Source organism: Eriocheir sinensis, chromosome 60, assembly GCF_024679095.1.
Source record: "Eriocheir sinensis breed Jianghai 21 chromosome 60, ASM2467909v1, whole genome shotgun sequence".
Taxonomy (NCBI): Eukaryota; Metazoa; Arthropoda; class Malacostraca; order Decapoda; family Varunidae; genus Eriocheir; species Eriocheir sinensis.
The window spans coordinates 10,329,969-10,354,968 of NC_066568.1; the positions used below are offsets into that span (position 1 = coordinate 10,329,969).

Below are 25,000 nucleotides of genomic sequence, written 5' to 3' on the forward strand. Positions count from 1 at the left end.
TTTCCGTGTTCCCGTGTTTCCTGCTCCGTCACAAGACTATAGTAATCGTATTGCTTGCTTACTGTGGTCTGTCTTTCCGTGCTTCCGTGTTTCCTTCTCCATCACAAGACTATAGACTATAGTAATCGTAGTGCTTGCTTGCTGTGGCCTGTCTTTCCGTGTTTCCGCGTTTCCTGCTCCATCAAAAGGCTATAGTGATCGTAGTGCTTGTTTGATGTTGCCCGTCTTTCCGTGTTCCCGTGTTTCCTCCACCGTCAAAAGGCCATAGGTAATCGCAGTGCTTGCTTGCTGTGGCCTGTCTTTCCGTGTTTCCGTGTTCCCTCGTCCATCAGAGCACAATAACAGGCCGCCCGGCCGTGGTCTCCCTGACAGGTGTTTCCCGCAGTACTTGACGTTCCCATAACAAGTAAAAGCATTTCTCACGGCACGATGGTTTGGAGAGACAAGGGAGGGAGGGAGGGAGGGGTGGGAGAGGTGGAAGAGGGGGGTGGGAGAGGGAGAGAGGGGGTGAGAGAGAGAGAGAGAGAGAGAGAGAGAGAGAGAGAGAGAGAGAGAGAGAGAGAGAGAGGGGGGGATGAGAAAAAGCAAGGAATAGGAAAACGAGAACAAGGAAGAGAAAGACAAAGAGGTGGAGAAGAAATTATTTAGGAGGAGTAGGAGTAGGAGTAGGAAGAGGAGGAGGAGGAGGAGGAGGAGGAAAAGGAACAGAATGAGTAGGAAATAAGAGAGAAAGTAAAGGAGAACAAATGAAGATGCACGTGGAGGAGGAGGAGGAGGAGGAGGAGAGGGAAGAGGAAGAGGAGGAGAGAGTAAATTGGTCTTGAGTCATTTATTCTCATAATCATGTTACATGTCAATAATTGTGGTGAAACTTTCTTTCTTTCTTTCTCTCTCTCTCTCTCTCTCTCTCTCTCTCTCTCTCTCTCTCACACACACACACACACACACATACACGCACACATTCTTCCTTTCTCATACTTTCTCTCATTCTCATTACCTCTCTCTCATAACGAGTCTCCCTCATTCTCTCATTTCTATTCTCTAATTCTCATTATCTTTCTCTCATTCTCTCGATCATTGTCAGTCTCTCATTCTCATTACCTCTCTCTCATTCTCATCCTCATTGACATTCCCCCTCATTTTCAATCTCTCTCTCTCTCTCTCTCTCTCTCTCTCTCTCCCTCACATGGTTGGGTGTGTCGCCATCGCCTCGCTGTCCTGCCACCAATACATGAACAGCTGATAACAGTAACGTGTCATTAGGCTTGCAACACTCACGCTCGTATTCTCTGAGGCTTCCGGCTTTCCCGACATCTATTTCCAAAGGCCACAAAGGAGATTAGTCGGGTTCTCATGAGTGTTTTTCACGTTCATGGTGCAGAAGTCTTGTCAAACTATCACTAGGCTCATTAATCTACCCATGGAAATACTAACACAACCTCTAGGAATGCCTTATCAAATGTGGGTGAATAAGCCCTCGTATCTTTGAGAATATGGACCTAAGACTTCAGGCTAAAAATCGTGCAAACAGAGTACTTGGTTTCATCTCAAGGAGCGTAAGCAATAGGAGCGCTGAAGTCATCCTCAATCTTTACTTAGCACTAGTTAGACCTCATCTCGATTATGCAGTTCAGTTCTGGTCCCCCTACTATAGAATGGATATCAGGATGTTAGAATCTGTACAGAGGAGGATGACAAAAATGATTCAGGGGGTGAGAAACTTGCCTATTGAAGACAGGCTGAAACATTTAAATCTACACTCTAGAAAGGCGAAGGTTGCGAGGAGACTTGATCGAAGTCTATAAATGGATGAAGGGCTTTAATAAAGGGGATGTCAATAAGATTTTGATAGTAAAAGTGCCAGGTAGGACGCGTGGCAATGGTTTTAAGTTAGACAAATTCAGATTCAACAAAGACATAGGCAAGAATTGGTTCACCAATAGAGTGGTGGACGAATGGAACAGGCTTGGGAGCCATGTTGTGGGTGCCAATACCGTAGATACATTCAAGAAGAGGTTAGATAAAGCCATGGATGGTGAAGTAAGGTGGGGTTGAGTGTACAGGAGCTACTTTGTATAGGCCAACCGGCCTCTTGCAGACTTCTTCCGTTCTTATGTGAGCTCTCTCTCTCTCTCTCTCTCTCTCTCTCTCTCTCTCTCTCTCTCTCTCTGTTGCTGTCTCCCACCAAGCTACTCGTCTCGTCGCGATGAATAATTCTGAGTGCCATTGAAGTATACTTTGGGTTTTACTACTTATCATAGCCTCAGCGGTGCAGTGGTTAGCGTGTCTGACCACGACTCTACGGGCCCGGGTTCGAATCTCGGCCCAGGTAGTCGGCGCGCAGTTTACTCAGCTCTTCATTCTCCCTTTCGGCAGGTCGATAAATGGGTACCTGGGGACACCTGGGGAAGGTAAACTGTGGAAACCCGGATGTCACTCTGGCCGTGTCGGGCTTAGGGTTCCTGCCCACCACAGGCTTAAGGCCCAATGCGACGGAGATGAGCGCCGCCGCCACGCCCAAGTATGGCGTATGCCCCAAACTATACCTTATACCCTCTTTATGTGGCCATGCATTCACGTCTGTTTGTATATCTATCTGCTTATCTTACCTTCTCATCAATATGTCTACCTATTTAACAGTTTACATTCATCTTCCTCTCGTACAAGTTTTTCGTCTAGGAAAGTTGTTGCTGCGGATATCCGAGTAATTTCTAGACTAACACGAATCCAACTGTATGCAGTATATCAGTTTATCTTATGTTTGGCATCGATCCTTATCCATAGAGCAGGTTGCAGAGATGCAATTCCACCTGTAGAGGCAGTATCACTATCCCTCAGGCAAGATACAAAGAATATACGATAAAATAATGTTATTAGTCAAAACTGTACATGACAGGTTGCACTTTAGCGAGGGAAACAGACAATTCATAGAAAAAAAATACAGTATCAAGTAATTATGGGATACAACAAAATTAGCTGAGTATTTGTACATGATGAATATCGTGACAAATGAAAACACTTTTTTTTATTTTTACAACAAAGGAGGCAGCTCAAGGGCACACAAAAAAAGAAAATAATAAAAAAAAAGCCTGCTACTCGCTGCTCCCAAAAAAGAATCAAAAGAGGTGGCCGAAAGAAAGGTCAATTTCGGGAGGAGAGGTGTCCTGATACCCTCCTTTTGAAAGAGTTCAAATCGTAGGCAGGAGGAAATACAGATGAAAGAAGATTGTTCCAGAGTTTACCAGCGTGAGGGATGAAAGAGTGAAGATGCTGGTTAACTCTTGCATAAGAGGTTTGGACAGTATAGGGATGAGCATGAGTAGAAAGTCGTGTGCAGCGGGGCCGCGGGAGGCATGCAGTTAGCAAGTTCAGAAGAGCAGTCAGCGTGGAAATATCGATAGAAGATAGAAAGAGAGGCAACATCGCGACGGAATTTAAGAGGTAGAAGACTATCAGTAGGAGGAGGAGAGCTGATGAGACGAAGAGCCTTAGACTCCACTCTGTCCAGAAGAGCTGTGTGAGTGGAGCCTCCCCACACGTGAGATGCATACTCCATACGAGGGCGGACAAGGCCCCTGTATATGGATAGCAACTGCGCGGGGGAGAAGAACTGGTGGAGACGATACAGAACGCCCAACCCCGAGGAAGCTGATTTAGCGAGAGAGGAGATATGAAGTTTCCAGTTGAGATTTTGAGTTAAGGATAGACCGAGGATGTTTAGTGTTGAAGACGGTGACAGCTGAGTGTTGGCGAAGAATAGGGGATAGGTGTTTGGAAGATTGTGTCGAGTTGATAGGTGGAGAAATTGAGTTTTTGAGGCATTGCAGGACACAAGGTTCCTTCTGCCCCAATCGGAAATGATAGCAAGGTCTGAGGTTAAGCGTTCTGCAGCCTCCAGTCTGGAGTCGTGTACTTCCTGTTGAGAGGGTCTTCTATTGAAAGAAGTTGAATAATGCAGAGTGGAGTCGTCGGCGTATGAGTGGACAGGACAGTTTGTTATGGAAAGAAGATCATTGATGAATAACAGGAAGAGAGTGGGTGATAGGACAGAGCCCTGTGGAACGCCACTGTTGATAGGTTTAGGGGAAGAGCAGTGACCGTCTACCACCGCAGAGATAGAACGGCCGGAAAGGAAACTGGAGATAAAGGAACAGAGAGAGGGATAGAATCCGAAAGAGGGCAGTTTAGAAAGCAAAGACTGGTGCCAGACTCTATCGAAGGCTTTCAATATGTCTAGCACAACAGAAAAGAAAAAAAATCAATAATAATTTTCATATGCTCTAACGAAGTGATAATTAACTAACTTCCTAAGTGATGAATTATTCGTTAAGAGTTCAGTGCACGTCAAACCAGAGACGTGCACTGCAATCACTGGTTGCTGCACGAATTCTCTGACACGTCCGAGGCGGGTGGGAGGTGTGTCGGTGACGTCGGAATGATGATTTGCTGGCTCTTGTCGTTGCCCTCCGCTTTGGTGTTCTGTTCCTCCGCCGACGCCGTGTCCTGCGTCGCGGGCGGGCGTGGGGGGTTGCTGAGGTGCTGCGGGTATACGGCGGGCAGATGGAAGGGCTGGGAATGAACGCTGGCAGGATCAGAGAAGCGCCGGCCTTCCCTCACACTCTGCAGCACATTCAACACGCCCATTTGGAACTCCACAACTTGTTCGTCACTAAACTTTGCCAGTGAAGGAAGGATCCCTCTCATGAAGGAAATGTGGCGGTTCTCTGGACCCTCCGAGCTGCTGACTCTCATGCAAGACACGTGGCGGCTTTCAGGAGATTCCGAGCTGTTTCTTCTCTTGAAGGAAATGCGGCGGCTAACTGGAGATTCTGAGCTTCTGCCTCGCATGAAGGAGCGTTGGCGGCCTTCCGGAGACTCCGAGCCGTTGAGTGTTGTCTGCTCGCCTTCCTCCACCTTCCTCACCTTGGCTGGCCAGGCAGGCTGTGTGGGAGGGACTCCTTCAGGCGAGCCAGAGGCACTTAGAGGTGTGGTGTCAGTTTTATTATTTCTTGTACTCTTGGGCGTAAAATTGTACTCCGCGCCCTGGAGCTTCAGATTTTTCCTGAGAAAGGACAGCTGCTTCGCATAGATATACCTCCTGCACGGCCGCTTGCCAGAACCAGGCTTACTACTTTCCACCTTCCTCTTCTCCGCCTTGATCCAGCTGTCCTTGATGTTGGTCCATTTTCTCATCACGAACCGTGCTGAAACAAGATATTTTATATTTTATTTCATGTATATAGACACGTGTTTTAAGTTGTTAAGATATTTTTTTCCTTAATTCATTATACAGTAACTTGATTCAAGTGTAGGACGTATCTTAAATTAATTTTGTCATAATAGTACCAAAGTCCCTTAAGTCCACAGTAGTCTATCTATGGGTTTTTTTTTTTTTCCCAGGGGAACATACACCCGGACCCCTCCCCTTTGTCAGACAGGGTGTCCCCGATGTCTACAGTGTCTGGCATCGCCCCTGATTGCATGGCATCGATGGGGAAAAGTATCGCGATGGCGAGCGAACACGACCACAACACCACACACGACCGGGACTTCTGAGCGAATGAGCTCTCAGCTCAGTGTACCCCAGCATACGTCATGCGCGGGAAGGGACGGTTTTATTCAAAAGTGTCCCGACATGTTACTATAGGCTATAGACCATGGAGGTATTAAGGCTATAGACATTGGTGGGGACAAGTTATGCCTTGCTGTGCGGAGTCACATGGTCTGCCCGCCATTTTGTCGCGTTGTTTTTATTCTTCCTCTCGCTTCCATTATTTCATTTACTTATCTATTAGATAATTCTTCATGTCCGATTTTTTTTTTAAAGGTCTGGTAATATATACTGTTATTGTTATTAGACTATGAGTCCATCCATAATAACTATATAAATATGATATTTTTTTATAAAAAAAATAACTTCATACAGGGGGGAGAGAGAGAGAGAGAGAGAGAGAGAGAGAGAGAGAGAGAGAGAGAGAGGACCCATATCACCGAGATATCTTAAGCACTCAGTCTCAGCCTGTCACTCGTGTGAGGAAGAAATGAGTAACATCCTGAGAGACTGGTCAGTATCGGTACCGGTACCGAGCAGTCTGATACCGGTACTGTACTGTATAGCTGGTACCGTTAGTACCGGTACCTGCCCACCCCTACCTCACAGTGAAGAAAGGCGCCCGCAGAGGCCCCGCCACTAAATCTATTCTTCCTCCAAGCCATGGCGCATGACACACACACACACACACACACACATACCATGGACCATCATGTGACACACACACACACGCACACCATGGACCATCATGACACACACACACACACACACACCATGGACCATCATGACACACACACACACACACACACCATGGAGCGTGGGAAAGAAATTGATTTCCCGAGTTGAAGTGTCTTGCATCTTGAGAGGGAAAGAGAGATAACTTAATTAGTTATGTAAGGGAGTGTCTGTCAGCAGCAATGAGACATGTGTATATGAGGATGTCCCGTGCCGTGTGGCCACTCACTGTACTCTGTCTTCTCGCGGTCGCTAAGCGCCGCGAAGTCCGGGTTCAGCTCGCCGCACACCTGCCGCCAGGCGATGGCCGTCATGCTGCGGCTCTTGTAGTCCTCCAGCTCCCTGTTCCACAGCACGGGCCGCGCCTCCACCAGGAGGATGAGCTGGTCTTTGTCTATGGACTCCACACCGTCGTCACTGTCCATGTTGGCGGCAAGGATGGCACTGTAACACCGAGGGACAGCTGACGGACGGCTGCCGTGGGTAGATGCGGCAGCCTGCCGTGCAGAGACTGGCCCCGCCCCGCCCCGTGGCCGCCGCGGGGCGGGGCGGCGCGGGGGTTGCCGTGCGTGCATCCGGGACGGCAGACTCGCCGTGAGCGTGCCGTTTTAAAGTTTTCATAAATATTATAGTCTCCTGAAGTTTACGGCGCCAGACCGTGCACGGCCACGGGAAAAGTCGGGGTGATGGGGAGGTAGCTTGAGCCTGTGTGGGCAATGGGCCACACGTGCTGAAATGACCTGACCTCGCGGCGGCAACGCTGCGCCGCCACTAAACCCGGCTGGAACTACATTGTCTGTGCCAGCACCTATTATACTGCCTATAGCTCTGGACGTTTTATTGCCCTAAACTTACATATATTATCACATTCAGGCCACAGCAGGGGTACAGGCTCCAGTATGTCCACGTATCCGTGATAAATGCGGCGGTGCGCCTATATTGCGTGACCCGCACCGTGCCGTGAGCCAGCCAGGCAGGTCAAGAGAAGAAGAAGAAGAAGGTGCAGCCCGCCCCACGTGTGTGTGTGTGTGTGTTGTGTCGCCGTGTGTCGCTGAGTTGTGCTGCCGTGTGTTGCGGCGCCCCGACCACTGCAGGATCGTCCCGAAACCCAGGGCGGCACCATGGGGGAGGAGACGCGACCCCCCCTCACCAAACTGGCCCTCAACAACTTTGTGAGTGTGGTGAGGGGCCGTGCGGGGCACACACAGGGCCGTCCGGGGCACACACGGGGCCGTGCGGGGCACACACACGAGGCCATGTTGGGCACATGCGGGGCACACACGGGGCAGCAGCTGGGTCATACGGGGGTGGGGCAGACACACGGGGCCATGTGGAAGTGACACACGATGCAGCAGCTGGGGCCATGCGGGGCACAGGGGGCCTTGCGTGGCAGACACACGGGGCGAATTATGGTCTTAAATTCTTAATGCACCACTGCCTGAATGTGCCAACCCTTGGTCTGAATGCACCACATAAGGTTCCAATGTACCACATGCCCAGTCCTAATGCACCACCCTTTATGGTTCCAGTGCACCAACTTAATTTTAATTGTTTTGATAAATATGTGTGATACGCTTTGCACTGAGCCATTGTGTTGTGGCCAGCGGTTGAGGCGACAGCAGTGGCATCAGTCAATTTTTTCTATGTATTGTGAGGACAAAACGTTTATTTCTGGTGAGTTTTGATTTGTTTGCTATTAATTGTTTGCTATTCATTTTGAGGAAATCATCATGTTTTGTAAGTGGGAGTGGTGGTGGAACAAAAAACTAGTGATTTGCAAGAAATTCAAATGTCAGATTAATTCAGACAAAAAGATAGAAAAAGGTTTTCCCATCATCAGCATTGGAGGATGACCTAAGCCAAAAAATTTACTGTTTTAAATATAGATAAAATAAAATTATATCAGGCAGGAGCGCATAGATTTTCAACAACCAGCCTCGTGCAGACTCCCTTTTCCTTGTGTTTCCTCGTCTTTGTGTTAACAAGCTCATCAGGAAGTAGTATGATCAGTGTTTGTTTTTGTATCCATCAGGTGGTGCAGAAGAGGCCCATGGCACGTCAGGCCAGGACCCACACCATCAACGGCCTGGTGCAGCATGCCAGGCGACTGCGGCTGAAGGCGGAGCAGGACCCGTGCCGCCGCCCCAAGCTGGAGGCCAAGGCAGACAGGCTGGTCAAGGAGGTGCTCTTCCTCAAGGTAAACACTCGAGGGAAGGAGGGAGAGGAGAGAAGAAGTTAATAATGAAGGAAGGTGGTCAGAAGAAAGGGAAGGAAGGGGGTGGAAGGGACAGAAGGAAGAGAGGGAGGAAGTTAGTAAATCAGTTAGGAATGAATGAAGGAAGGAAGGCGAGAAAAGAAGGAATGAAGAAAGGATAAAAAGAATGGAAGGAAGAGAGGTGGGAAGTCAGTAGTAAATCAGAAATGAAGGAAGGAAGGTGGTGGAAGGGACAGAAAGAAGAGAGGGAGAAGTTAGTTAATCAGAAATGAATGAATGAAGGAAGGAGGGGAAAGAAGGAAGGATGAAAGGAAGGGAGGAAGTCAGTAAATCAGTCAAGAAGTCAGGAATTCAGCCACTGCCTGATGCTGCCTACAACAGAACCCTGCCTGGATTGGTTTGGTGGCCCTGCCCATGCTAAGTGCCTCATGATGTTTCCTGCCTTGCAGACTGTGCCACCGGATGAGATGATGAAGTTTGCTCTGCTCAACAAGAGGTCGTTTAATACTGTTGTAAGCAACGTGAGTATTGTGTATTATGTCTGCTCATTATTGTGATTAATATATCGTACTTGTTTTCAATTCATCTGCCCATTCATGAGTGTAGATGTAGCACATGCATAGTGTGAGTGTGAGGTGTGGTGTGGCTTGGTGTGATGTGGGAGATGGCGTGGCTGGATGTAATGTGAGGTGTGGTGTAAGTTTGTGTGATGTGTTGTGTGGTGTGGCTGGGCATGGTGTGAAGTGTAGTGTGTCTGGGTGTGATGTGTAGTGTGGTATGGGTGGGTGTGGTGTAAGATGTGATGTGGTTGGGTATGGTGTAAGTCATGGAGTGACTGGATGTGATGTGTGTTATGTGGCAAGGTGTGGTGTGACTCTAGGTGTGATGTGTCGTGGGGTGTGGCAGTGACGCCTCTCAAGGTTACAGCATCAATACAGTCCTTAGAATGCAAAGATTTTCCTAGTCTGCACTACAATGCGGCTGTTGTGCACAAATATTCCCGTTCCGATTCGTCATGCTGGATACATATATCTATTACGGCATCTGTAGGATATGTTGATCTTCCTTTGCTTTTAAGATTGATAAGGGAGTGGATGGAGGAGGCAATACAAGTTTTCCCTGACCCGCGGGAAGCCTTGTAAACATACTCCACCACATGCTACCAGTGTATGTTGGGTCATTTTCAGTTACAATACCTCACACAGACACCAGGGAAACACTTTCTACCAACGTCAGCCAATGCATAGCGATTAAATTGAAAAAATGTGGCAGTTTCTAAAAAGAAGTCTATCATATTATCATGCTATGTGGTGTGAGGTGTGATGTGGTTGGGTATGGTGTGAGCTGTGGTGTGGTTGGGTTTGGTGTGACTGAGTGGATGTGTGGTGTAGTGGTGTGGTATTGCTTTGTGTGGTGTAGTGTGGCTGGGTGTGATATGTGGTGATGTGGCTGGGTATGCTGTGTGATATGGTATGGTGTGGCTTGATATAATGTGTGGTCTAGTGTGGCTGGGTGTGATGTGAGGTGTAGTGTGGCTGGTTGTGGTGTAGCTGGATGTAACGCGTCGTGTAGTGTGATTGGCTGTGCTGTGTGGGTTGGTGTGGCTGTGTGTGATGTGTGGTTTGGTGTGGCAGGGTGTGATGAGTGGTGTAGTGTGGCTGGATGTGGTATGTGGTGTGGTGTGGCTGGGTTTGATTTTCCTACCACAGTACAGCGGCAGAGGGGGAGGGGTGGAGTCGGAGTCGCAACCTTAAAATTTCCTGGAGTGGGAGTCGGAATTGTTTGTGTCTGAGACCACACCCCTGTTTGCAGTCTTAGTTACACCTCTACCCTCCTTTAACCTGGTAGCGGCGACGGGCCAAATTTGTGGCTTTACCGTGTACCAGCGATGGGCCAAATTTTTACCATAACATAAACCCCCCAAATAAATGATGCACAAACTGATCACAAATGCATTGGTACTACATATTATGAGATGGTTTGCGTGAGTGATGATTTTTTTCTCATTAATTCGCTTAGAGGGGCCTTTAAGATACATGTTCCCCGCAGCTACCGGGTTAAAGCCCATCTCTCCCTCATACCCCTCTCTTCTCGCCCCCACAGCCTGAGGCCAGAACGGAGGAGCGGGCGCTGTGTCGGGTGGTGGAACATAAGTCTATTGAGTCTTCCATCACTGCACTCAGGGATGCACACGCTGACTGGACTGATGACCTGCCACACATCATCAAGGTACAGAGAGAGAGAGAGAGAGAGAGCAACTCCATATAAAATGTGTCGCTTATCTGACTTGCGTATAAATATATGAAATTAGTTTACTGTTCCTTAAAATTTCAGAATATTTATGTTAAAATTGTTTTGATATGTGTATATAATTTCTGTGATCTTATTTGAGTGTCACAGGAGATGAACATGTAATTATTTTCTCTTCTGGCCTTTTGTTCTATTTTCTTTGTTGGAGCAACGTGTAGTGGGCTTTTTTTGTTGTTGTTATTGTTCTTTGCCCTTGAGCTGCCTCCCTACAAAAAAAAAAAAAAAAAAAAAAAAAAAAGCCGCATGCACATTCTCAACATTCCGTATCTGCCAATGGCTAAGCTGCCTGTTATAGTATTCAGACTATGATAACTAGCATTCTCCTCCGTTCACACAGGGCTTGGGCATCAGACACAGGGAGAAGAAGCTACAGAGGCTCAAGCGGGTGGGCAAGCTGGACGCCTACCTAAAGAAGGAACAAAAGAACATGAAGCTGCTGCAGGAACTGACTGGCATAGACCTCAAGATTGGAGAGACGGAGGTAAAGAAGAAGAAGAAGAAGAGTGGAGGAGCGAGCAGTAAGAGTAGGAAGAGGAAGAGAGATCAGAGCATGGACGAGGAAGCAAAGAAGGTGATAAAGAAGATTAGGAAGAGTAAGAAGGAGAAGGAAGAGAAAGGGGATGATGAGGATGATGAGGCTGGGAGTGAAGATGAGGGTATGGGAAGAAGCAATAGTGATAGTGAGGATAATAGTGAGTCAGAAAGTGAGAAACTAGTGATAGATGAAGACATGAAGCAGGAAAGTGATAGTGAAAATGAGGATATGGAGACAGAGGACAGTGAAGATGATGATGACGAAGATGACGATAGTGAAGACTTTAGTGAGGAAGACGAAGATGCCCTGAGTGATGAAAATGACCCAGATGATAGTGACCTGACCTCCTCTTTAGTCACCCCCGAAAAAGAGATAAAGAAGAAAACGGAGCTAAAAATAGAAAACGGGGGAAAGGAAAAGAAGAAAACGGAAGATGACGAGACGAAGGAGGAACTAAAAACGAAGAAAATGGGAATAAAAGAAAAAGTAGAAAGGGAAAACAAGTCGAACGAGAACATGAAAAATAAGAAAAACATGAACGGAAGGAAGAAAAAGATGATGGAAAAGGAGAAAAACGAGGAAAGTGGAAAAACAAAAGATGCAGAAAAGGAAAAAAAGGAAAACAAGAACACGAAAAATCAAAAAAACAAAAACGCAAAGAAAATGATGGAAAACGGAAACCGAAAAACTGAAAACGAAGGAAAGAAGAAGGGAAAGAAGGTCACAATCAAGGCCATCAAAGCCGCCAAGGTCAAACAGCTCGACCTTGACCAGATAACGAAGTCGGGTCAAATCGGGAAGCTTGATGAACTGGACGAGAACGGGACCGATAAAGATGGTGGTGATGAGGATGATGATTTCTTCGAGCAAGGAGCGAAGAAAAAGGGAAAAAGCAGCTTCTTCATTGGAGGTGCAGATGAAGATGATGGTGATGAAGATGGTGATGAAGATGGTGATGTGGATACTAGCAAATACTTCAAGAGCAATTTGTTTAGAAAAAGAGGAGGAAGAGGAAGAGGAAGAGGAAGAGGAGAAGGAGGTTTCGGAAGAGGAAGAGGAGGAGGAGGTTTCGGAAGAGGAAGAGGAGGAGGAAGAGGGCGGAACCAAGATCGCTCTGATGGAAGAGGAAGAGGAGGATGGAAGCAAAATTATAATGATGGAGAAAGAAGAAATGGGTTTAACAACAACAGTGAAGAAGGAGGAGAAGAAGGAGGAGGAGGAGAAGGAAGAGGAGGAAGAGGAAGAGGAAGGAATGGTTTCAATGATAGGAGGGGTGGAGGTAGAGGAATTGGAGGAGGAGGAGGAATATCACCTGGAAAATGGTTTGGAGATAAAAAAGAAGAAGGAGGAGAAGGTGAAGGAGGAGACAGAAGAGGAAGAGGAGGAGGGTTCGGAGACAGAAGAGGAGGACGTGGAGGAAGAGATCGAGGGGGAAGAGGAGGAGGACGCTTTGGAGACAGAAGAGGAGGAGGTGGAGGAAGAGGAGGAAGATTTGGACAAGGAAGAGGAGGAAGAGGAAGAGGAGGACCAAGTCATGTGTAAGTAACCAAATTTCTCTTCAAGTTTCCCCTAAAAAATAATTGTATGGTCAGGTTTGAGAGAGAGGGAGAGAGAATAAGTTATTTTATATATTCATTTAGTTTTTTTCCTCACATTCCCTTAACAGTTATATATTTAAGATTGTGTAGTTTTTTCATTCAAGATTAGATTATACATTACATTTTCCAGTCATTAAATTTTTCACTCAAGATCAGGTTCAAGATTAGATTGTCAAACTCCATTCATCTAAATTTCGCTGAACCCAAAACCTCGAGTCTGAATTCTTGAAGGAAGGAATCATAAAACAACCTCTTCCAAAGTCTTAACAAGTGTGGGTGTGTGAGCCCCCAAATGTCTGAGAAGTCTTGTCAAACTATCACTAGGCTCAGAACACTACCCATGGATATACTAACTCAACCTCTACCAAAGCCTTAACAAGTGTGGGTGTGTGTGCCCCCAAATGTCTGAGAATATGGACCTCACTTGCATCAGAACACATTGTCACACTTTCTTCACCCTTCACATAATTTTGTACTGTACTGACCTGACCTGACCTCTTGCAGGGACTCAAGGAACCCCAACTTCATACCTTTGACCAATGGTGGCAACACAATGCCAACATCCAGCCCAGGTAAGCTTAAGGAAGGGGAAGGGGGGTGGTAGGGGGAAGGAATGGGGGAATGTTACCACTAGCAAACAGCTGTTAAGACTAACATATTCCTGTAAGCCTTAACATTTTTCTGTTAAGCGCTAACAGATATTCACAAAGCTTGTTAAGGCCTTAACAGCACTGTTAGGGTAACAGCAGCAGGGAGCACTTTTGCTGCTTAGCAAACAGCTGTTAGCAGGATGGCTTACGTTCTTATTGTAACTCCTCCCTTATTTGTTGACCATTTTTCTTCATTCAAAAAGCATTTTAATCAGGAAAGATAGGAGATTAAGGCTTGCACGGATACATAGATGTGTTTGTTGGATTTACAAAAAAAATTATGATATAGTTCCTCACGGATAGATACAATGTGTTAGTGAATGCTAAAAAGGTTTCCGTTTTCGTCTGTAGCAGCGCGAGAGAAGTTTCATGAGAGACAAAAGAATACCTAAGATAAAAACAAGTTGAAAACATTTATTGCAGCCAGAAATTCTGCGGAAACTCATGACAGGACTCAGGTGGTGAATATATTTTTCGTTTTTTTATTAATATTGACATTGAAATCAACAGATTAATGCATATTAACACTTGAGATTGTCGAGAGTATAGTACAGTTGGTGCCCCCGAGCCGAAACTTAACAAACAGCTGTTTGTTAGCAAACAGTTGCCAAGTTCTGCTTTTTGTATACCTGTTAGTGTCTTACTGTTAACTAGCAGAAGTTGTTAAGGCTAACAGAAAAGCTTTATTTATACTGACCCAGGAGGATGGGGAGGGAGGGCAGGAGGAATGGGGAGAGGGGAGGGAAGAGGAAACTTAAATGTTGTTCTATTATTATCTCTATGTATTTATTTATTTATTTATTACTCAATGCTATATACATACAAGTACCTCTCAGTGTAAGGGAGTATCATGTTCCTGGTGAGTTTGTGTATCATAGATTTCTCATGATACAGTTTTCTCATGCATTAGATTGTATCACCCAGACTACTTTCAAGCAGGTTCATGCTGTGCACAATCACTGAAGTCTTCTGTCCCTTATCAGTGCAGTCGAGACTCCAATTTCTCCAGGGATAAGGATTGTCTACTCTTTTTAGGTACACTATCACTGAGAGTAGAGGTAGAAGGGCTCTTAGATGCCATGGTGTTGATGCGAGGCAGTGTGGAGTTGATGTTTTCTCTTTGTGAGGGCCGGAGCTGAACTGAACCAAGTGCTGCAGGTCAGGGTTGCCAACTCTTCTGTAGCACTTCCCACAGAACTCCCCAAAGAGTGCAGCAAGTGTGAGAAAAACTCTTGGAATCTGGCGGCCAATCTGAGAACTACTGCTGATACTTTTGATTTGGATCACTATGCGTTATTCTAAAGAAGTTGCTTACTTAAAAATACACTGGCTTCTTAACCCGGTAGCAGCGACGTGCCAAATCTGTGGCTTTACCGTGTACCAGCGATGGGCCAAATTATCCCATGATATAAACCCCGCAAAATAGATGATGCGTAAACTGATCACAAATACATTGATATTAATTGTGAAATGGTTTGCGTGAGTGATGATTTTTTCTCATTTTTCTCGCTTAGAGGGACCTTTAAGAAACATGATCACTGCAGCTACCCGGTTAACATCACATTAAACCAAATTCCCGTATTTTAAACTTGTGTAGAATGAGAGGTACCTGTATTGTATTTTACTACATAACTACCTTTCCTGTTACTATCATTTCCTCTTTATTACTACTACTACTGGTGCTGCTGCTGCTACCCCACCACCACCACCACCACCACTGACCCAGCCACTTTCTCCCTCCACAGCTGCCACCTCCAGCCCCCCCATCTCCCTGCTGCACCCCTCCTGGATGGCCAAGATGAAGGAGCGCCAGCAGACCACAGCCATCAACGCATTCCAGGGCAAGCGAATGGTGTTTGACTAGACCCTCAGACCCCCCAACCCCCTTATCCCCCTTGACTAGCCCCTTAGACTCCTCCCCTCCTTACCCCTAACCCCTACCCCACGTACAGCCCCCTAGTCCTCAAACATACCCTCCTCCCCCCTTCCAAAGAGTCCTATGGCCCCAAATAGACCCCCAAAATTGACTAGCCTTTTTAAATCCCTTCCCTCATCCCCCTGTTTGACTTGACTCTTAGACCCCCTCATACATTCCTTTAGTCATGAAACAGACCCTTGAAACAGTCCACTTAAGTCCTGTCATCATATCTAACAGTCTTCCAATTTTTCAGCCCCTTTTTATTTACAAGTCATTCTTTTTTAGTCCCCCAAAAGTCAGTCTCTCGGTTATATTCAGTCCCCATCAGTTCTCCAGTCTGCATTCGCCTCTCCGTCATCCTTATCAGTCCCCCAAAGAGCCCCTAGACCCCATTCCTAGTCAGTCACCAGTTGGTTGCCCGCAAGTCTTCCACCACCACCACCACCACCAGCCTGTGAAAAGGAGCTTGATAAATAAATAGTCGGTGAGCTCGTTACTTTTATTTTGTTTCCTTAGAGGTGGTTGTAGGTACAGGTTGATGTAGTCTTAGTTGGGCGGTTGATGTAGTTGAGTTGCTACACACACACACACACACACCTAATTGCAGTATATAACCTCATGAATGACTTAAAGGAATCAGATAACAAGGTCTATTATTGAGTTAAGAGCTCACTGGACAAAAACAAAAAGGAAACAATGAGGTACAGTTTCCCCCTAGAAACATTGACACTTGGAATGAATCAAAAGATGAAGGGTTGGAGGCAAAGAGTGTGTGGAAATTTGAGGAAAAGCTGGACAAATATAGATACAGAGACAGTAACACACACACACACACACACACATGCTGTCATACGAGAAAACTGAACAAACTAAACCTTCCATTACTTGAGAAGGCAGAAAGGAGGAACAGGGTGTTAGTCTATCATGGCCACTCCTTAGTCTCCCTTCTCTGAGCCTGGCTGTGATACAAACTAGGCTTAAGTATTAGCTCTTGGCTCTTAGCAGGGCATCTTTCTACCTCAGTTTTTTGTTCACTCTGAGACAGCCGGAAGGGTTGAGAGGCTGACACTAGCATAAAACTGACAATCAGGGATAAGCTAAGAGGTAAATAGTTCATACTAGCCAATGTTCAGTGTCACTCAACAAAGTATAAAGGCAATGTTTTCTCACTCCGTTGTCCATGTTGTCTTGTATAAATCAATTTTTACATCAAACTTGTTAATTTTAAGTGCTCCAAGCCAGACTTGTAAAAATAATGGTTGAAAGAGACCAGTAATAGGATAAGTGACAATCTGTAATAATGACGTGTTGGGCAGCACGAGGCATGGTGTGTGCTGTTGGCCTAACTCAGTCATAGGAAAGTGAAAGTGTGCTGGAGCAAGGCAAGGCAGTGTTGTTGCCAGACCCAGCAGCGGAACATTCGATATGGTACGGCAGAATTCCTCTTGTAATACGTATCAAAGAAAAGATTCGGTATCGTAACTTTGTACTGTTCCCACGCCTTTGTACCGTGTATATTTGTATGATAAAATATCTAACTGTAAATGTGTGCTGGATATCATATGACACATGCCAGCTCATGGGAAGGCTGAGACAGGGCCATGCCTTACTAACAACACATAGGGCCTCTTTCACAGTTGGCCACGATGGGTTAGTAAGCCCCAAACCAATACCAAATTCTAAAAAATTCCTTATTTATTGTTTTGCATTCATATTTAAGTTAAAAAAGTTGAGGAAACCACACACAGGAAGTCTCTTGTGTATCAGGTGTTGCATCGGAAACCTCACCATCATGGAGTGTAGATTGAATAGTTTAGTTTGGGCAATTATAAAGCCACTGTGTTGGACTGTTGAACTAGCCATTAGCCCGGGGACCAAGCCAAGGGGAGGGGGTTGGAGGCACAGAAACCAGAGAAAAATGGACCCCATGTATTAGATTTTAAAGGGCAAGAAAATGCAATGTAAAGTAACATGTGATTATTCTGAATGAGCACTGAGGACCCCCACAGATAACTTGCCTCCTCTCATAGGCAGACCCTAGGCTGTTCCACTCTTTTATAATAGAAGATGAAACAGCTTAACCCGGTAGCAGCGACGGGCCAAATTTGTGTCATGATATAAACCCCCCAAAATAGATGATACATAATCTGATCACAAATGCTTTGATATATATTATGAAATGGTTTGTGTGAGGGGTGATTTTTCCTCATTTTTCTCGCTTGGAGGGACCATTAAGAAACACGATCCCCGCTACTACCGGGTTAAAGAGTGAAAAAAGTAAATCATGAAATAAAAAGTCTGGAATGGTGTTGCTCTCACTTTTTTTCTTACAGCAAGGGAGACAGCTTAAGGGCGCTAAAACAAAGTAGCAACAAAAAATCCCGCCAAGTGCTGCTCCAACAAAAGAAATACAGAGCAAGAGGCCAAAAGAGAGGTCTATTAGGTTCAGAGGATAGATTCAGAAGTAGCACGGCCAGTCACTTGGGGAGGCGTCTTAATCAGCGTTGCCAAATTGTCATATTGTCACATTATATTTTATCATTTTCAGGCCCAAAACTCTCATACCTACACAAATAATGATCGAAAATTAATGTTATCACTGAAACTTTTATATAGCAATTGTTTTTTCATCTTTGCAATAGTTTAATGTCAGAAACTATGAAAATGCAATGCGATGTAATTTGGTACCGCTGGGCTTGATACTCTCCTTTTGCTATAGGTACCTCACTGTTTGCACTAGCCACACACTGCTCTGCCAGACATGTTAAGCTCGGGTATCCTAGTTGTAGTGTCATGCAAATTCTTTCTGTTTAAATGGGTTGTTGGGTTTGGTGTTTGTATTATGATAGTTTAAGTTTTTTTGTCATTGTTTAAAAATAGGTATTAGCAAGAGTTTATCATGTTATTCATAGTTTAGAGCTCTAATGAGAAGAGTTTATCATATATTCATAGTTTACTGGTTTAATAATAAGTTTGAGAATGAAGGATAACAAGACTTCTTTTTTTCATTTATTCCTGGACCAACTGAACAAACGGTGAACATTTACTAGACTTGCAAGGTTTGGGCAGATGGTCATTCACTCAAGTCTAGTTTACATTGTGTAATAATGCATTCTTTTTATATATATACACTAAATACAATGATTACTCTTGTTACTACTAATAATGGTAGTAGAAGTAGTGGTGGTGGTGGTGGCAGTAGTAGTACAGTGGCCTCGCATCCATGTTTGTCCGGTGCGTTTCATATCTATTGTGGCATTTTCTTTAATTATTTAAAAAATTGCTGTACTAATGCTTTTGAAATGGTCCAGTGCACAACAAATCCTGGCTGATCATTGGCACAAATGTGAGATTTCTTTAACACTTGGAAAAGTTGTTCATCATGCACTGCACTGGCCAAGAGTATATCTTTGGGCCACTCAGCCGGATGTGTGGTGTGGTGCCGGCCAGTAATGTGAGCGGGGCCGGGCCATGTGGTGCACAGAACTGCATTTTTTACCTGGATCTGTGTAGCCTGGGTGGAGCAGTCTGCCTTCCCCCACGCCAAGGACGGATCTTTATGGATTTTTATTGTATATTTAACCTGTCCAACAAAAGAGGATGGGGACTGCATTAGTGAGCTCCTCTCATACCCTTGTAGTTGCTAATATTTATTTTTTTCACTCAAAATTCATTGTTGCTGGGAATCTTTGGTTACAAAAACCTATTTGTGATGACTGGCATCCATCCCTGACACTCCCAGGAGTAACCTTCCAATTACTCAAATATGGGGTCGCAAGAGTTGGACAGTATTGGCCGCACCAACCACTGACACTGAGCACGTTTAGACGGTAATGACCGGACGGAAGTTCACGGGTTAGGGTAAGGTAATTTTCAGAAATTCTCCACCCAAATTAATCTTTCCTGTAAGTTCTTTGAGTGAAGCAATCTTTGATCACATTCCTGCATTGGACACAAGGCCACTGTAGTAGCAGTAGTAGTAGAAGTAGTAGTTGTAGATGTAGGTGTAGTATATCTCACTAACCTTTGTCTAAAGTTTTATGTCCTACCATGTCTCTTCTTATACATCATGCATACCTACTTGACACACATACACACACTTGGAAAACATGTAAAATATGACTAGTTGAATGTATGTATATTTGTCATGTATGCATGTATGGATGCATGTATGTATGTATGTGTGTGAATGTATTCTTGCAGTGCCAGTCCTACTAGAGAGAGAGAGAGAGAGAGAGAGAGAGAGAGAGAGAGAACAAATGAAGAGAAACAATGAAAGATAAAAGAAAGGAGAGAGAGCAAGAGAAAAAAAAAAGAGCAACAGAAAAAGAAATGAGAGAGAGAGAGAGAGAGAGAGAGAGAGTTACCTACATTCAATCTTTCCATCAGCTAGTGCACTCTTCCACCAAGCCTATCCGTCCTATCCGTCAGACATCCAGCTCCTCGGATAGTGTCTTAAGCTTCTTGTCCAGGCCACCGCTCTCCATCTCCGGCTCGTGCTTCAGGATCTCCGACGCTTCCTGGAGGTGCTTCACAGCCTCGGTCATGTAGTCCTGTGAGGGGTGGGGGGGGGTAGGATTAGGTACATAGGCTCATATTTTCATACATTTTGAGGCCTACACACCCACAGTTTGGCCAGGCTTTCGTAGAGGTTGTGGGTGTTTCCATGGGTAGGGTTTACATTAAATGCCTCAGTGGGTGAAAAAAAAGGAAAGGAAAGGAAAGGAAAAAAAAAACAGAGAGAGGAGAGAAAAACAAATGAAAGATAAAAAGAAAAGAGAAGAAAATGTAGAAAACACAGCAGAGAGAAAAGACAGCAATGGTGAAAGTAAATGGATAAAATGAGGACATACTTACAGGGGTGGATTTGTGGTTGAAATAGAGATGTAAGTTCATATTACTGAGTTTATTTTAGCTACTCAGTTATGCTTTCTCTTCATTCATTCATTCATTCATTCTCTCTCTCTCTCTCTCTCTCTCTCTCTCTCTCTCTCTCTCTCTCTCTCTCTCTCTTGAATCTTTTGTTTTTCCCCCTCTCTCTTATCTCCAACCACCATCACCACCATCACTATTCACCCCCCCCCCCCCCCATCACCCACCTTTGACCCGTCCTGAGTGATGGCATCGTTGGACAGCAGGAGGCGGGCGAGTGCCACCAATGCCGCCTGCAGCTCCAGCAGCAGGGTGCCGCGCAGCAGGGACTGGCCCGGCGCCAACACCTCCGCCAGTGACAGCAGCTCACGGCAGTACTTCACCTTGTGCTCCATCTCCTCCTGGCTCATGTCTGGGAGGGGGTAGTTGTAAAAATAAATAAGGAAGAAAAGGATAAGGAATGGAAGTAACGGAAAATGTTAATATAAGTAAGGAAGAAAAGGATAATGTCAAAGGAAATGCTTATTACTCCCATTCCCCACCCTGACTTCCTTACCCTACATCCTCCTCCTCCTCCTCCTCCTCCTCCTCCTCACCTCGGTATCTGTGCTCCGGTGAGTTCCCATAGATCTTGACCAGTGCGTACTTGGCCTCCACAAAGAAGCGGTGGCCGGGGTGCAGCGCCTTCTTGTAGTGCTCCAGGAAGTCCTCAAACGGCTTGGCCTGTGTCTGGTCCAGGGCCTTGAGCTCCTTGTGGAGGATGTTGTCACCCCAGTACACCTGTGGGGGAGGAGGAGGAGGGGGAGGACGAAGAAGAGGGAGAAACAAGAGACATGGAGCAAATGGGAGGAGGAAGAGGAAAGGGAAGAAGAGGAGCATTGGAGGAGGAAGAAGAGGGAGAAACAGGAGACATGGAACAAATGAAAGGAGGAGGAGGAGGAGGAGGAAAGGGAAGAAGAGGGGCATAGGAGGACGAAGAAGAGGGAGAAACAGGAGACATGGAACAAATGAAAGGAGGAGGAGGAGGAGGAGGAAAGGGAAGAGGAGGAGCATAGAAGGAAGAAAAACAGAAGGAGAAATACAAGGGAAGGAGCAGCAAGTGAAAGAAAAAGAGGAGGAGAATAGAGGAAGGAAGAGGAAGAGTAAGACGATAAAGGAAAGAATATAGGAAAGAGAAGGAGGAACAAGAAAAGCATTGAAAAAAAAATAGAAGAAAGAATGCAAGAAGAGGGGGAAAAAGAGATGAAGGAAGGGAAGATGAATTTATTAAAGACTGTGTGTGTGTGTGTGTGTGTGTATGTACATTTATTTTTTATTATTTCTTTGTTTATTTCTCCATTTGCTTTATTCATTACTGTTACTAACTTTTACATCCACTGTCTTTGCCCAGGATGGAGTGGTAACTTGTATGTACCTATTAACCGCATTTACTCTGTTTATTATCATTGCTAACTGTTACATGATGGAGTGGTTGTAGTCTCTGCTTATGTATCTATTAACCTCATTCACCACCATTGCTAAGTCCCCCTCACCGTCTTTGCCAGGATGGAGTGGTTGCACTTCACACACAGCCAGGGGGAGTCCAGGTCCAGGGGCGAGGTGGGCAGCACGTGGCCGCCACACTCCACACACAGCAGCGTGCCAAGGTGGGTGCCCAGCTCAGAGGGGTCGGAACACCGCTGGCACGTGCACAGGAAGTACTTGCTCAGCTGGGGGGGGGGAGGGGTGGGGGTTAGGTGTTGTTGATGTTGTTCTACTCTTCCCCTTTTCCTTCATGTACTATCTCTCTCCCTTAATTCCTACTCATGATGTTCCTCCTCCTCTTCTTCCTAAATGATTCCCTCCTCCTCCTCCTCACATACAAGAGCATGACGGGTGGGCAGGCCTCTTTAAGGTGCCACAGTCTGTGGCTGAGTGGTCAGAGTGCAGGCATGTTGTCCAGGAGGACCCAGGTTCTCATCCCACCCACTGCCACAAGCTGACAATTTTCAGTCGTCGCCGAGTGGCCCAGGACTACCCACAAGCTGTCCTGAAGACCACCTGGCAACCCAGACTCTTGATTTTTTCACCAAAGAGAGGATCAAAGATGAACTCTGAGGGGGTATAAACACTTGCCTGTACCATAGTGTGCTGAGGCCAACTATCAGGCCCACCGAGAAAGCCTACTGGCACCATAAGTGGAACTCTATTGAGCAGCTAACAGTGTGTCACTGTGAGGTGATGAAGGGTCACCCCTCCACCCCAGTTGCCATTACCCAGAAAACAGACCGTGCACTGCTACTGCCCACCTTGAGATGTCTCCGCCGCTGCATGGTGTTCCAGAAGGTGTTGGTGTAGGTGGCGGTGATGGGTGTGCCCTTGCGAATGACCACCGTGGCGCGCAGAATCATGGTCAGGTCGGAATCAAAGGCGTGCTTGGTGTTGGGGACGCAGTCGTGAGCCAGCATGGACGCCTGGGGGTACAGTGCCCGCACCTTGCTGCCGTTGTGCCGCACCTCAAAGCTGTTCACTAGGAGGACACCACACACGCGGAAGATCTCCTCCTCACTGGCCCCATCGTACTGCATGAAACCCCTGTAAGGAACATGTGCAGTCATACCTCGGTGTATGAGCTTAATTCATTCCAGAATTTTGCTCACAAACCCAAAAAACTCATAAACCAAAACAAACACACTGTAGTTCTGAAAACACAAAGATCGCACACTAGAGCACAAACGTAAGTGGACACGTGTGCGCGGGTGTTACCTCTGTGAGTGTACCGTGAGGACTGAGACCCCATTCCCATTTTTCCGCTCTGAGCACTTTCATCTTGCAGTGAACAAAGTGAACGCGTCTTGGACTTGTACAAACAGGAAGCTCATGCACCGTCACCGCTCATAAACCAAGGCATTTTTAGTGACCTTGTTTTGCTTGTAAATCACTAAATCACTAAATTCCACTTCGAAACACATATTTGGCTAAAAAAGTTGGTCCACAAAATTTCGAGCTAGCGAGTAGGAAAGAGTCAGTACTTAGGATTTATTGTCTACAATACTCAATACAGAGACTTGAAACGAGTTTGTATTGTTTATTTTCCTCTTTCTATTTCCGCATGTTGTAGCACAAGTCTTTATGAAGCCATTGATACCAAATTTATTGGGATACAATATATCTGAGGGTAAAATACGTCCGGGAATGTGGAGTATCGCGGCGGCAAAAAAAGGCCGGTCATGCCTGAAAAATGCATGGTGAGTGGAACAGAAACTTATTGGAAACTTACGGTGCACGAGAGGGTTAATACCATCCCCAATCAGTCATCAAATGCCAGACTTTACAATATGAAGAAAGAAATAAAGGGATGCCTCACCTCGCACACCCAAGGACATGGAAGAGGAGGAGGATCTGAATAAACAGTAACACATCATGGCATTGGAACAAAAGAGAACCGGCAAACAAGAGGAAGGAGAGCATATTCTCGAGCGAAGTAAAGGTTTTGTGGCATCAAGAGTAAAGGGGAAAGATAATTGAAATGGGTCAAAGGGAATCATTGACAAAGTTTGGAGATGTTACTGATCAAACACAATTTTTCTGAGGATTATGGCAGAACAGGAAAAGCAAGAAGAGGACTCAGAGGCTCAAAGTGACATTTTGAGCTGGAAGAAGTATACTGACCCCCTATTAGGTAACCCCTAGACTATGGATTTCCTACAAGACCTCACCAAGCTACAGGAATGGAACAAAAAGTGGCTGCTACAATTCAATGAAGAAAAATGTAGTCATGCACCTTGGGAGGGGATATCCAGCACACCAATGCCACATGGGAAACACTCCACCATCCACCACAGAGGCAGAGAAAGACCTGGGACTATATGTTGCCAGGCTACCAGTGAAGGGATATCCAGCACACCAATACCACATGGGAAACACTCCACCATCCACCACAGAGGCAGAGAAAGACCTGGGACTATATGTTGCCAGGCTACCAGTGAAGGGATATCCAGCACACCAATACCACATGGGAAACACTCCACCATCCACCACAGAGGCAGAGAAAGACCTAGGACTATATGTTGCCAGGCTACCAGTGAAAGACAAATCCCTGACAATCGCAGCAGACGGGTTAAGGCATGAGAGACTTTGCTGTATGAAGAAAGAAAGAAAGGGATGCTCTGCCTTGAGTACTCCCATCCCAGCCCACCTTAGGAAGTCTATTGTGTTTCGCTGTATGATGCCGTTCATCTCGCTGGCCCGCACCGCCTCCCTGTGATCCTGCAGCTGTGTGAGTGCCTCCCAGCGGCGTGGCTCGGCAGTGTTGGCGTCTCTGAGCAGCAGGCAGCGCAGGGGTGTGATGCACTCGTAGGCGGGGTGTGGCGCGTCAAAACGGTCCACTGACAGCTTGCTCTTGGCCTTGGACAGCACTGAGCACTCACTCTATGCCGGCGAAAGTGGATGAGGGAGAGACTATTAAACACACAGTAAATGAGGTGAGAAAATAATAAAAACAAATGAAGAGAAGAAAAACAAAGAAATGAAGAAATAAAAAATGGAAGAAAAAGGAGATACCTGTTTAAAAGACTCACCTTATGCCTAACCCACCCCTTATGCCCCAGCCCACAGAGGAAAATAATTAAGAAGAA

The 25,000-nt window shown here is 45.8% G+C and overlaps 3 protein-coding genes across 4 annotated transcripts in view; 1 reads left to right on the plus strand and 2 right to left on the minus strand.

Annotated features, from left to right (window-relative positions):
- Nucleotides 1–2,855: 2,855 nt before the first annotated feature.
- LOC126985962 (uncharacterized) lies at nt 2,856–7,111 on the minus strand. Its single transcript, XM_050841577.1, has 2 exons — nt 6,516–7,111; nt 2,856–5,204 (listed from the first exon to the last, which is right to left on the minus strand). Exons 1-2 carry the CDS (start codon nt 6,859–6,861, stop codon nt 4,369–4,371), a joined length of 1,182 nt encoding a protein of 393 aa, XP_050697534.1. The 5' UTR covers nt 6,862–7,111; the 3' UTR covers nt 2,856–4,368.
- Nucleotides 7,112–7,255: 144 nt separating this feature from the next.
- Nucleotides 7,256–16,001, plus strand: LOC126985954 (uncharacterized). Its single transcript, XM_050841557.1, has 7 exons — nt 7,256–7,458; nt 8,319–8,483; nt 8,951–9,022; nt 10,605–10,730; nt 11,149–12,884; nt 13,449–13,516; nt 15,340–16,001. Exons 1-7 carry the CDS (start codon nt 7,408–7,410, stop codon nt 15,456–15,458), a joined length of 2,337 nt encoding a protein of 778 aa, XP_050697514.1. The 5' UTR covers nt 7,256–7,407; the 3' UTR covers nt 15,459–16,001.
- Nucleotides 16,002–17,477: 1,476 nt separating this feature from the next.
- Nucleotides 17,478–25,000, minus strand: part of LOC126985959 (SET domain-containing protein SmydA-8-like) — a 9,177-nt gene continuing 1,654 nt past the window's right edge. Inside the window, exons 3-9 of one of the 2 annotated variants that reach the window (XR_007739220.1) lie at nt 24,562–24,794; nt 22,673–22,958; nt 21,917–22,093; nt 20,981–21,164; nt 20,612–20,796; nt 19,884–20,065; nt 17,478–19,095 (exon numbers count right to left, since the gene is read on the minus strand). Coding sequence is in view for 1 of the 2 variants with exons in the window: in XM_050841569.1 (XP_050697526.1) it covers nt 19,940–20,065; nt 20,612–20,796; nt 20,981–21,164; nt 21,917–22,093; nt 22,673–22,958; nt 24,562–24,794 (1,191 nt within the window). In the remaining variant the exon portion in view is untranslated. Of the gene's footprint in view, nt 20,066–20,611; nt 20,797–20,980; nt 21,165–21,916; nt 22,094–22,672; nt 22,959–24,561; nt 24,795–25,000 lie in introns of both variants that reach the window. The other variant, XM_050841569.1, reaches the window with a different exon arrangement.